At 37.7% G+C, this 12,730-nt stretch overlaps 3 protein-coding genes across 9 annotated transcripts; 1 reads left to right on the top strand and 2 right to left on the bottom strand.

Annotated features, from left to right (window-relative positions):
• The first annotated feature begins 72 nt into the window (after positions 1-72).
• Positions 73-620, top strand: LOC111803924 (protein SKIP34). The gene has a single exon (XM_023688542.2). The coding sequence runs from the start codon at positions 176-178 to the stop codon at positions 467-469; it is 294 nt and encodes a 97-aa protein (XP_023544310.2). The 5' UTR covers positions 73-175; the 3' UTR covers positions 470-620.
• A 639-nt stretch (positions 621-1,259) lies between these two features.
• LOC111803474 (uncharacterized) lies at positions 1,260-2,212 on the bottom strand. Its single transcript, XM_023687894.2, has one exon. It carries the CDS (start codon positions 2,041-2,043, stop codon positions 1,408-1,410), a length of 636 nt encoding a protein of 211 aa, XP_023543662.2. The 5' UTR covers positions 2,044-2,212; the 3' UTR covers positions 1,260-1,407.
• Positions 2,213-2,518: 306 nt separating this feature from the next.
• LOC111803473 (uncharacterized) lies at positions 2,519-12,583 on the bottom strand. 7 transcript variants are annotated; one of them, XM_087127303.1, is made up of 22 exons: positions 12,422-12,566; positions 12,002-12,150; positions 11,218-11,775; positions 10,699-10,793; positions 10,537-10,605; positions 10,290-10,451; positions 10,127-10,205; positions 9,877-10,031; positions 8,494-8,557; positions 7,668-7,747; positions 7,270-7,335; positions 6,890-6,940; positions 6,638-6,789; positions 5,720-5,810; positions 5,364-5,444; positions 5,181-5,258; positions 4,995-5,030; positions 4,865-4,908; positions 4,651-4,677; positions 4,454-4,532; positions 4,151-4,199; positions 2,519-4,011 (listed from the first exon to the last, which is right to left on the bottom strand). In XM_087127303.1, the coding sequence occupies exons 3-22, from the start codon at positions 11,750-11,752 to the stop codon at positions 2,897-2,899; spliced, it is 3,108 nt and encodes a 1,035-aa protein (XP_086983429.1). In that variant the 5' UTR covers positions 11,753-11,775; positions 12,002-12,150; positions 12,422-12,566; the 3' UTR covers positions 2,519-2,896. The 7 variants fall into 7 exon arrangements, with proteins under 7 accessions (XP_086983429.1, XP_086983427.1, XP_086983428.1 ...); XM_087127301.1 differs by having other exon boundaries at positions 10,537-10,608; positions 12,071-12,150; XM_087127302.1 differs by having other exon boundaries at positions 10,537-10,608; positions 12,116-12,150.
• Positions 12,584-12,730: the final 147 nt, after the last annotated feature.

Raw genomic sequence — 12,730 nt, 5'->3', positions numbered from 1 at the left:
AATCTTATTATTATATTTACTTCTGTAAGAAAGTAAGATTTCCAGACCACAAAAGGCATCATATTCATCCAAAAACCGCAGCAGAGAAGCGATTTTTAGCTGCCCCGACTTGTTTATCCAAAAACAGGTCCATCGCTGCAAGTCAACCACCGATTGTTGAGTTTCAGTCTCCGCCATGTGTAACGGCCACCACCGATCTTTGTTCAGAGGTAGCATTTCTCCTAACCAGACCTCCGTACCGGAAAACGGCGGCGACGCTTCCGTTGTGGACAATCTACGGGGTCGATTAGCGGAAACAGAGTCGCGGCTGGCTCAAGTTAGGGCTCGAGAGGCGGCGCTCAGCCGACTCTTGGAGGAAATGAAACGATTAGTTTCTGTGATGGAGATCCTCGAGAACTACCTGAAACGGCGGTACAGAGACCGCCAAGAATATGTGGTTCGTCTCCTCGCTCCTGTATCTCGAAAATAGAAATTCCTCTTCTTCATCGCTGTCTGTAATCTTAGCGGTACCAACCGAAAACTCGTTTTGATTACTTGCTTCTTCGTTCTTCTTATTCGCAATTCTTGTTGACTATATTCTCCACCAAATCTATGGATTTATTTATTCGCTCTTGATTTCACTTGTGAATGGAATCGTGGAATTGAGGAATTGATCCCATTAACTCATTGAATCGAAGGAAACTTTGAGGGAAGAGCATTTTGTTGTTTCTCGATGCAATTAGTGGCAATTTTCTACGGTCCAATCAGGCATATTGTAATTACTTCTGAGACTAACATTGGTTTCAAAGGATTTATGTATGGAGGATTGAATTTGTATGGGTACACGTTCTTGTTCTTCCAAAATAGAATTAGGGGTGATGGGTATGATAAATATTATAGAATGTAAGTGGTTTGAATTAATGAAACGAGGCTATTACTTAAGGGAGCAGGGAAGAGGTTGTAAGAATTGAGAAATTCGATAACTTCCCATAATATGCCTTACATTTCCCACCTCCGGAGTCCACACCATCTGCTTTCCTCTTCATCTCATCCATCGCTTCCATGCCTGTCCCCAGAATGTCCTACTCAATACCCCACCAGCTTCATCCAATTCTGACTTCGACAGCAAGATGAGGTGGCCATGAGAAATGGGCCGAGGTTGGGCCCGATGAATGAGGCCCAGGCCCGAGCATATACCTGAAGTTGTATTTTAAAATTGTTCTCAAAATAAACATTTCAATAATTTTAAAAATATAAATTCTGTATGGGTAGATAATGAATTATAATAAAAAGATAAATATTTCATAAAATTTTACACTAATACAATTATGAATAAAGTATTGCAATAAACAATGCTCTCAAATTAGATTGATTATAATAACTGATTATCCATAGGCCCATTTGGAAGAGCCGAATACAAAATGGGACTTAATTCAGTCGGCCCAATGCCTCGCGAGCCGGGGCTGATTCAGGATCTACAGATAAGGCCTTCTCAAAAGCCTGTCTGGCCTCATCTTTCATTTTCTTCCATTCGTAACATTGGCCCAACAAACAGAAGGCCTTCGTGTCATCTCCGCCCAAACTCACCGCCTGTAGCAAGTCTTCCACCGCCGAGTCGAGTCGTCGTTTCCGATTGACGGCGATTTTCAATTCGGCTCTCTTGACCAACGCCTTAGCGACCTCTTTTTCGGATAATGACTTCAAGCACGGTGGCGAAAGTGCGACGTCGAGAGATTTAAGTGCGGAGCTCTGGTGACCCATGTGATTTAAGGCTAGGGCTTTCAAGATGTGCGATGCCGGATCTCTAGGCGAAAGCGAGAGCGCCGTTTCGGCCTCGTTTAGTGCCTTCTTCGCGTAGTCCATCGATTGAGATTGTTGAGAAGTAGATCGTGCTCGAGCGAGTAGATGAGTTCCCTCGAGGAAGTGGCGGCTGGATTGGAGGATCGCTCTGTTCTTCAGGCGGACCTTGCCGAAAGCTCGCTTGGAAAGTTCTCGTACGGCTAACATCGTCGCTGCTGTGAGAATGAACAGGGCTACTTGTATCATGGCTTCCGGCGACACCATCTCTTCGGAGACCTGAATCTGTGGTTCCCTGAGCTGAATCTGAAATCTGTAGGGATTTCGAACTCTGGAGAATTAAAAGTTCTTCTACAGAACAGAAAAATCCCTAAAAAGTCAAATTCCCATTAGCATTGTCCAAATAGTCCACGAGTCTAAGCATAGTTTATAAAACAATAATTTAATATTGTATATTATTATTATTTTAGCATATACGCGTTTTTTAAAGATTTTGTGCTGCCGTGACGCCAGGTTCGGACGGCTTCTACTCTTGCGTGACGTCCGTTTCTCTTGGTATGGCTCTTCTCGGCGAAGACGGTCGGGGCTATCAGTTAGCTCGAAAGCTCGAGACACTTGGTGTATGGCGGACATGGCTCGGCGATTTCAGCAAGACACAATGGGAATAATTTATAAAGTTGACAGAAAATAGGTGAATAGAAGCTAAATTTGCTAAGAAAAATTATTAATCATAAACTAATAGTAGAAACTAATTTTAACATTCATTAAGATATAGTAATATGGAGACTATATTTAGACATTTGAAAGTAATGGGCTAAAATAGAAAGAGTGTAAAGGAACTGAAATAATTTAAACTGGGTGTACAAGAGAGGGAAAAGGAGGGTAAACTCTTACTCTTGGCTTGGAATTACCAAGGTTTAAAACTAAAAACCCATATAGCCTATTTGAAAATCAATGCATGTAGACCAATATAGTCCAAGAAGCAATGGCTGCTGAGAAACTTTTAGATCTAGAAAACAGGACGAAATCAAGTTAATGGCCTTGAACGAACTTCTCCAAGAGAAAAATGGTTAGTAATTTGTTGATAGGGGGAAAACTGGGAATTTGGCTATCCTAGGTACTAGTGTTCGTATTTCTTGGATGTAGGCAGTGTCAATGATGCTCCTTGGTCTTGAAATTCATCTGCTGACACTATTGGCCCTTGTGAATACATTCTCTCAGATAAAGCAGGTGTGGGAATGCATAACCATTCCGATTTTGGTGGCATGCCTGCATTTCTATAACCTAATGGAGGTATATACATTCGTTCTGAAGTGGATGTTAAAGATTCAACTTGTTGAGAAGAAGCCGAAGCCATATTACCGTCCCTCTCAGACAAGCTAGACAAGTACATTCTATCTGATTGCAAAGCAGCGTCGGTTTGAGAGTCCAAGCTGATGTGGTCTTTTCCATCAGAAGAAGAAAATAAGGGCGTATCAGTTCTCCGCAATGTTTGACTCATACTGTCGTTCAGATGGGAAGTTGCCAGCATATATACTCTTTCTGATGATTGACACATGCTGTCGATTCTTCGAGATGGAACTGTACTATCACTTCCATGGGTAATCAGACAATTACTGTCATGAGATGTAGGCACGTAGAATCCCTCTGCTGCTAAAACGAAAGCAGGAGTAGTTCGAGATGCCTGCCCTTTGATCCTCTCAGAACTGGATGGAATTGAATCGGCCCTCAGGGATTCGCTCCAATGACATTTCTGAGATAAGTACATTCTCTCAGATGATCGGGATGTTGACACTGACATAGCTTGGCCAGGCAATTCTCTATCACCTGTTAAAAGCATAGCAGGAGACAAATCTTGGTTGGATATGTCCCCCTCTGATGACAAGGTAGAAATCAGGGACAGTCCCTGACCGTGCAAATCCCTATCAGGAGTTGGCGGAGAGGAGGTGGCTCTTTCATTGGCTAAATCTGTCTGAGATATTCGAGGGTCTGGCAGCAGTACAGCATCGCTAGGTGAATCCCTCTCAGATGTGGAAGGCAACGGGGGTAAACTTCGGTGCCGCCCACCAGGTGAATCTTTCTCAGATGTTGAAACTAACGTGGAAGGTACAGTACGGGATCTCAAATGTCTCTCAGATGGTGAAGACGCCGTCATTGAGACTCCAATGCCTGCTGAGTTCTTCCACTGTTGAGCCACTCTTTTCAATTTGGTGTAAAATTCCAGGCCTGCCTTATCTTCAAATTAAAATTAAGACAGTGAGAGGAGAAAGTGATGGACAAAAGAAATGAAGGATAATATTGCAAGGCAGAAAGGAGGAATCAAAGTTTGAACTGAAAAAGAAAACTTGATCAACAGCAGAAGATGGCTTCAAACCATTAAAGGAAGATGGCAAGGGAACTGTAACAGCAACATTGATACCAACCTGAAATGGATTTAGAAGGGAAAACAAATATGAAATTATATTTAGTATAAAGAAACCGACACTAACAGAATAAAATATGCTAGGTATATGGTTACGATGTGAAAAACTAGTTCAGCTGTAAACCAGCTTAGAGCTTCCATGAAAATATGCTAGGTATGGAGCAAAACATAAATAATTCAAGCGATCTACATGGGCGTCCATCAACCGAAATCTAAATGGATAGAAATTTGTATCACCAATAAACGATCACTAACCATTCCCACTTCCACTTCACTCTGAAATTTCCTCGCATAAATGCCAGAAGTTGTGAATATGGAAGCTCCATTTCGGTTCCTGAAGAAAATTGAGTAGTTTAAACGTATATCCAGGAAGCCATGACAAAGGAGGAATTTTGCACGTGCAACACCTTATCATCAAAAAAGAGTCAACAAAAAAGGGCCTACAAATTTACTTCTTCAAGGAAAGCAGCTTCAAGAAGCTACAACCAACATCAAGATTCAAACGAAAGTACTACAAATTTAAAATAGAAAAAGTTAAAATTCAATGGCGAATAAGGAATACCAGAGGTAAAATGGGTTATGGAATGCAGCACCTCAATGACTATAAAATGGTTTAAAGTATGCCATCTAAATACCACCTCAGTTTAGTAGAGTTAAAAGAAGTACTTGTTTCTGTTTACAATGGATATAGCCTCCTCTAGGTTGTCAGCCTGTCAGTAAAACCAACAGAAAACAATAAGCAGCCTGATGAAGACAACGTGCAATATTACCAATGGGATGAAAAACTGGGTAGTACCTGCATACAAAGGAGAACTGGTCCAAGAAATTCTTCCTGACGACACAAAATATTGCTGTTAAAATTAATGTACCAGAATGCTGTCAAAATAATGAAAACATATTAACTTCAAGCCTCTTATGCTAAGAGATTTAGATATCAATTACATCCCTTTAGAATAAGTCCAACAGAAAGAGAAGAGAATACCTTGTAGCACTCCATGTCCGTTGTTACATCAGATAAAATGGTTGGACCAACAAAATTTCCATTTTCATATCCTGGGACCTACCAAGTATTGCAAAAATCTTATCAACACCAGAAAGTTCTAAAATTCGTCGAATGTAAGGTAGTAGAATTTATTTAACAAACTCAATAATAACAAGTTTGTACCACAATATCTCTACCGTCAAGCAGAAGTCTAGCACCATCTTCAATGCCACTTTGAACTAATCTACAAAAACGATCTTTCACCTGTGGATTTTTTTTCCAAGGAGAATTAATTTAATAGTTGAAACGATAGTGCATCTACATACAGACATGATGTCCCACCACCAGAAGTACAGACAGTTGAATACGATGGACTACCAGCTTCAATGGCAAAGTTTCAGATCCAAATAAAAGTTAGAATTTAGTCTTTGCCGAAATTATCAAAGAAATAGAGACGCAAAAAAAAAAAAACTCCTACATGTGCAAACCATAGGTACCGTAACCAAAGGAAAACTAAAGAGGTTTTTCTGAACACATACCTCTTTGGTAATTACAGGACCAAGGTCAGCATTGGGATCTGTCCCCACATTCACTTTAAGTGCTTTGGCACATTCCACAAGTTTTTTTTCCCTGGAAAATCATCGTAGAATACCAATAACTACAAAACTCATATGCTGATAGATTTAAAGACTAAGGACCGTAACTGAAAAGAACATTCATAAGTGATCGAGGAACAATACTTGACAAGCTATTGGTCAACATGCCATCCGTAGGTAGAAGCAGACCGTCCAATTTTTATAATTTTCACAATACCAAAGTTACTGTTAATTTGTTGTTTTCTGAAGTTCAGTGAAAATCTAATTTACAAATAGAAAGAAGGAAGAAGTCCAGATGCAGTTGGGAATCAAAAAGCATATGTTGCATATTTGACACTTGTAGAAATGTTGTGAGGCACAACAGTTAACATAAGTGGTTAAGCTTCATAATGCACATACTGTGGAGTAAACGGATTCCTGCACCAGCAAAACACTTAGGTGTCACGTGGCTGTCTAAGATAGCTTTTTATGACTACGGTAATGATTTTTGAAAGCTAATCTTCTTAAGACATACTCTCACTCATAGGAAACCAATCTGGCTAAGCTTGCAACCACAAATTCATACTCTGATTCTTATAAAATACATCTTTTCCCAAGGATCTTAAACTTGAAAATTAAGATTAAAAAAAGTCCGGAATAGTTCATAGCAAGAGATTAGGTAGATACCAGAACAAGAAGCTCAAGACCAAATCTCAACAAACTGGGTACTACAAGGATAGGCAAATAGAAAAGTGTCCATAAGACGATGAAATTTGAATTCTAATTGTCCAGAGATGATGAACTCAATCAAGAAGACAAATTCCAGAAGGAAAGAAAAGGAGGATAAAATAAGGATTGCGATGAACAAAAGAGTCATTATACCATAGAATTGAACTCCCAACGGAGACAACAATGTTGATAGCCATACATGTCTGTCCAGAAGTACCGAATCCAGCATCAACCAGAGCATTTAAAGTAGCCTCCATGTTAGCATCAGGCATAATAATTGCATGGCTCTTGCCTCCTAAGTGGGACTAAGCAATCAACATAAATATCAGCCAAATTATTCAATAACCCCCATTGTAAAACCTTTACCAAAAGAAACATAACAGTAGATGAACAAATAGGATTCACCTGAACTTGCTTTCCCGTAGCAGCGGCCCTAGCATATATGTTCTTTCCAGCCTTTAAATAAAATAAACAGTAAAGTAAAAAGAGAGGAAAATAAAAATTCAGAATAGTCGACCAAAACATACTAAACTTGCAAGAAAGTTTTCTTTTCAATCATTGACAAGAATGAAATGTATATGCAAAGTGTTTCAATCATAAAGAAAAGTAATCATAAAATTTGAACATAAAGGAAATTACATGAGAAGTATTCATAAAACTAAAGAACAGCTAATTAAAGAAATTTATATGTGCTCTTACCAATACTTGTTATGGCCACGTCAAATATATCTAATTGCATTTTGTCATTAGGCATTTCATGTCTATTAATAAAGAGAAGCACTTACAGAACATGAACTGGCAAAAGATATGGCTTTTATGTCCTCATCGTCACATATATAGTTTATGATATCCTGACCAGAGAATTAAAAACAAAAAATGGGGATAACACGAATCAGAAATAACCGACTATGAAGTAATACATGAATGAAAAGAGTAAAATCATACATGAAATGAAAAGAGTAAAAAACTCAAGCGTGTGCCATATGGCACATGCCAACATGAAATGAAAAGAGTAAAAAACTCCAAACAACAGAAGGTGGGAAAGTTAACATTGTTTGAAATAATAACATAACATGTTTGTTATTTGCGTAATTAACTACAAATAATAGAAAATTAACTCAGGAAGTATGCCAATTAGACGCCAATCAAAAAGAAACAATAGCTCCCTATTGAACCATCTTACATGGGTTCCATGAACAATATTTAGAACACCATCAGGCAAGCCAGCCTCCACTGCTAATGCAGCTAGCAACATTGAAGCCCCTGAAATGGATAATATTACAGACTGCTAAAGACTGTGATGTGCAGGATATAAATAAAAAAGCATTTGTCGCTAGATTCATACATTATAAAATGACAAGAAATACAATGCTAAAAAACCTTTGGATTTATGTTGACCGTAGAAATGCCAAAAGAATTAGACCAAAATAAGTTTACATATATTTTATACCATACAATCGAGAAATGGTATCTACATGAAGAGTGCCAAGTTTCATTACTATCACAGTGAACCCCCACATGAATACTTTTGTTGCTAGCGAGATTAAAAAACCAACGTTTCCATTTCCCAGATGGTAAATCACATAAGATAGCATGCCACTTATTCTTCCTAAAACCAACGGTTATGATAACTACCACGTAACCATACCATGGATGTGAGGGATGCAGTCAAGTCCACATACACATGAAAATGCACTCCATACTAAACATTTAGGGACATCTAGGAGTATAATTACAACATATAAAAGATTGAGCTATCCTAACCAACTCCAAAATCTAAGAACCCAACGTTATTTATCAAAACTTATGCCAGCTTATGTAGAATCGACTTACCAATAATAACATTTATACTATTTTTCAATAAACTGACTCGATTTGGCAATTGACCAACTGGATGTGATTGGCAGCAAAAATTAATAGGAAAAAAACGAATTCATTTCTGCTGCAAATGTGGGAACTTCATAGACCAAGTGAACTATAACGAGAAAGAGATAGGTTCTGAAACATACCCGGGTATGTTTCACATGGCTTAAGAACAAATGTATTGCCACATGTAACTGCAATCGGAAACATCTGCGTTGTAAGGATAACATTCTTAGCACTCAGCATTCCAATTTATTTTATAAATTTGTCAACCATAGATTCTCAAGTACATGAAAGAACTTGATAGAACATAAAACTTAGATTAAATTACAAGGTTGATCTCTATACTTTTCGAGTTGGTCTCCAAACTTGAGAAATCTACTAGACGCTTTTATTATTATTATTATTATTTCAAAGACTCGTAAAAAACAAAATTGAATGTTTAGAGACCTACTAGATAATTTTTTAAAGTAGAGGGGTCTATGTTAGACACAACCCTAAAAGTTCCAAAGTCAAACTTGTAATAACCTAAAACTTTAAAAATATAATCTATAATATACAAATGACGCTATAGGAGAAAAAACTCAATAGGGTCATTTCGTTCTCATTTCTATACCAATGCCTGTATTTCCCTTATTTGAATCAAAAATAATTTTAGACAGATGAAAGTTTTAAAATATAAGATTAAAGATTTCATATCTTGTCCAAGAATTATCTTTTGATTCACAAACCTCACTTAATTGTCTCATTAAGATAATTTCATTGAAGTATTACTTAGTAAGAAAAAAAATTATCATATTTATTAGTATTTTAAAAATAGCATTGTTTTTCTTTCATCAGTTACACTTACACAATGCTTGCATTATTTTTCCCATATCTCTAAGAGGGGCTTTCTTGTGAATGTTAGTCTCATGCACCTAAATTTCCATTATTTCTTTAGCTTTAAAAGGTTTTACGTACATTTCCACCAAAACTTCTTAAATAATAAATTTAACGTTTTCTTTTTATATATAAATTAGTCGTGTTCTTTTATACATAGGATTAAAGGCTCCCCTCCTTACATTCAGCTCATCTCCCTCCTCCAATGTTTAAAGAGACTCCAACCACCCCAAGAGACACTGAAGGTTTTTAGTTTTAAGGTTTTCATATTTTCAAAATAAGAGCATGGAGCCAGGATCTTGGAGGGTAACTCTAAACGTCCCAAGCCCTAACCACTAGGGCACTCCTCGAGGCCGTGGGAGTAACTTAGTTATGTTGATTAATATGTAGTTATAAAGTATGATATGTAGGAGGTGGGTATAAGAAGAAAACAAATGCATACATGAATATATAAGCCAAGCATTTTCTTCTAGAATCTATTTGTAGTTTAAGATTCAAAGATAGTAGCTCTAATTTGTCACAAGAGGAAATGGGTTAAGGTTATTAATTATGAAAACAGATCGTTCTAATGTATTTATACAGATACTGCATAATACATTTATATCAGGAATGAATGTCAATAGAATCAAAGAGAAAGCACAGGGACATACCCACAAGGAAACTGTTGCTGGATGGTTAAAAGAGCAGATCCCAGCACAAACACCTATTGGATCTCGGATGCAATACGAGTCAATTCCATCAGATGCATTAGGGACGAACTCCCCCATTTGCATAGTGGTCAATCCACAAACATGTTTAACCACCTCTTCAGGAAAAACAGAATGCAAATGAGTGCAATCTTTTCATATGTGATCGCGTGATGTGATGATGCACAAAGATAAAATAAGTGAATATACCAACCTAAACCACAGATGATATCATTTTGAGCATCCTTTAATGTTTTTCCCTGTTCTGTGACAATATTCGTCACAAGCTTATCCTAATAACAAGAATTCTTGCCATATCAAAAAATCAAGGTTTATATGTTTCAAATGATTCTGAAAAGGAAATGACTAATACTAACCATGTCTCTGAGGATGAGCTCCTGGAACTTAAACATAACACATTGACGAGTAGAAATCGGTGTGTTTTTCCATGAGGGAAAGGCTTGTTTGGCTGCATTAACTGCGGCCTTAAACTCTTCATAGGTTGTTAAAGGAACATGAGAAACAACTTCTTGTGTTGCCTAACCCAAAAGTAGAGGGCACACCATGATTGACATGTAAACCCCCATCTATGAACAAATAAGTTGTCTGAAATATAGAGCTTACTGGATTGATAACATCAACCACTGGACAGTTGTGCGAATCCAAGAACTCCCCTCCAATTAAATTAGGAACCTTCTACAATTCAAACAATTACTCATCACCTTTGAGTCCGTCAAATATGTGTATATATATTGAAACAAATAAAATAGAAGTATAGGACCTTACCAGCTGATGCGTTTGCTTGACCGTATCCCCGATAACAGTATGACTACTATTTGCATGAAGTGAAATATTAGGTCTCCGTGACTTGAAATTCTTTTCTGAAAAATAAAAATTAGGATTGCTTAAGAGACTTGAGTTTCAGAAAAGAAGTCATGCTCCATATTACAAAAGTACTGAAAGTTAACGTTCTCATTTATCATATCTAATTGTTGAACCAAAAATGGATGTACAGTAGTATGAATAATCATGATAAGAATAAAGAAATTCAAGCTCTTAATGCCACCTAATAAACTAAAATTGCTCCTCCGACTTGAAATTAGGATGAGATGCACCTGAGGAAAAGAAAAACCAAAACCAACCATGTGGCCAGAATAGAGAAACATTAGGATTCAGTTTTGATGCTACCTCCATCAAGAGCCTATGGCTATACATATCCCGTCTTTTTTTTTTTCTTTTCTTTCTCGTCTCCCACATTGGTAAGCAATGAATCTTTTCCCAGCAAAGTTAGATACAAGTTATAACCTGATAGATTTCCTTGGCGAATTTTGGCTTTGAGGTTGTACAAATGCCTTGGTGTTGACTGCAAATCTGGATTATGTTGTTTGAGAGCTTTAAGCACTTGGCGTGGTTTTATACCAGCTTCAGTCATCAGTTTTATTTGCCTTACTTCATCCTCAGTAAAGCGGCGACTGTAAGGATGCTCTGACATGTCTTTTAAGGGCTCGTGGTTATGGTCCCCATTTTTAATGGTAAGCATCCAGGCATCATCTTCCTTCTTGCCAATTGCTTCAAATGGGCAATTTATCAAGCGTGAGCTAGCTTTCCTTTTGCGCCGACTCTCGTCAATCTTACGCCTGTTACGGTACAGACCTCCTCTATCACAACCAAGGATGACTCTTCTATCTTTCCTAGACTTCTTAATTGTTACCACATATCCCTGATCAGCACCAAAGTCACGAACATATTTAATGAGATCTTCACGATCATCAAATCTTCCCGGTTGAGGAGGAAGCATCTTCTTGTGTGCAACCAATCCTGTTTGACTTTGAGTACCCATCTTACAGATAGTAACAATTCAATCTGATGGGAATACAGAACAATAAGAAATACAATGGCTAGGAATGAGAAATGTGAAACTTTTAATCATTAATGATTTATAAGAGAGCAAAATAAAAACTAAAAACAATGGAACCGGACCTAACTTCTAGACTACACTGCAAACAACCATAAATAATAACCATGAATAATCCCGTAAGAAATTACCAGAACACAGCTTAAAAGGGAAGAATTTTGCATAAACAATTACCAGACAATATTCCCACCAATTTCATTCAGCAACCTAAGCTAATGCTTGGAATTTTAATCCACCTAGCACCTCGTGAAAAAGTTCGTAACAGCTACAAGACGAGTTGAACTTCACCTTAGAAGACAACGAAGCTCATTTGTGCACCCTTACTAGCAATTCCAAAGAAAAATAAGCATCTTAGAATTAGAACAAAACAAATAAGAAACTTCACAACGACGGTTCCACTCGGTTTGCGCAAAAAAAAAAAAAAAGAAAGAAAGAAAGAAACGAAGCAAGATTAAATCCAAGTTTTCAGGATGTAAGAGGATATAGATCCGTCGGACTAGCACTACTTTCAGTGAAGCAATTAGTATAATTTCATGATCACAAACAGAAAAAAGACCACAAATTAGAAATCTAGTAGAGGAGCAAGAGAAGTACCTCATGAGGGGGAAGAAAAGTTGAAGTGAAATTTTGACTGGCGGGCTGGAAACTGAAAAAGATCGGGAACACTCCCGGTTTTTTTTTTTTTTTTTTTTTTTTTTTACAAGCTTGGACGCCCTTGCACCGGAGTTCAGGGACGGGAACCAGTTCCACGCGATTGATTAGGTCGCGTGTGAGAAACAAATCGAGATCAACCATTGTGGAGCTTGATGATTGACCAGTGTCTTTCACGCGCTCCGTTGAAAGTGGACGATTGGATACTTTAGATCCTAGGGCCTTCTTCGGTGTGGGTTTTTTAGTCAATCG

This window comes from Cucurbita pepo, chromosome 10, assembly GCF_057944985.1.
Source record: "Cucurbita pepo subsp. pepo isolate OVF chromosome 10, ASM5794498v1, whole genome shotgun sequence".
NCBI classification, from domain to species: domain Eukaryota; kingdom Viridiplantae; phylum Streptophyta; class Magnoliopsida; order Cucurbitales; family Cucurbitaceae; genus Cucurbita; species Cucurbita pepo.
This window is presented reverse-complemented; position numbering and strand designations above follow the sequence as displayed.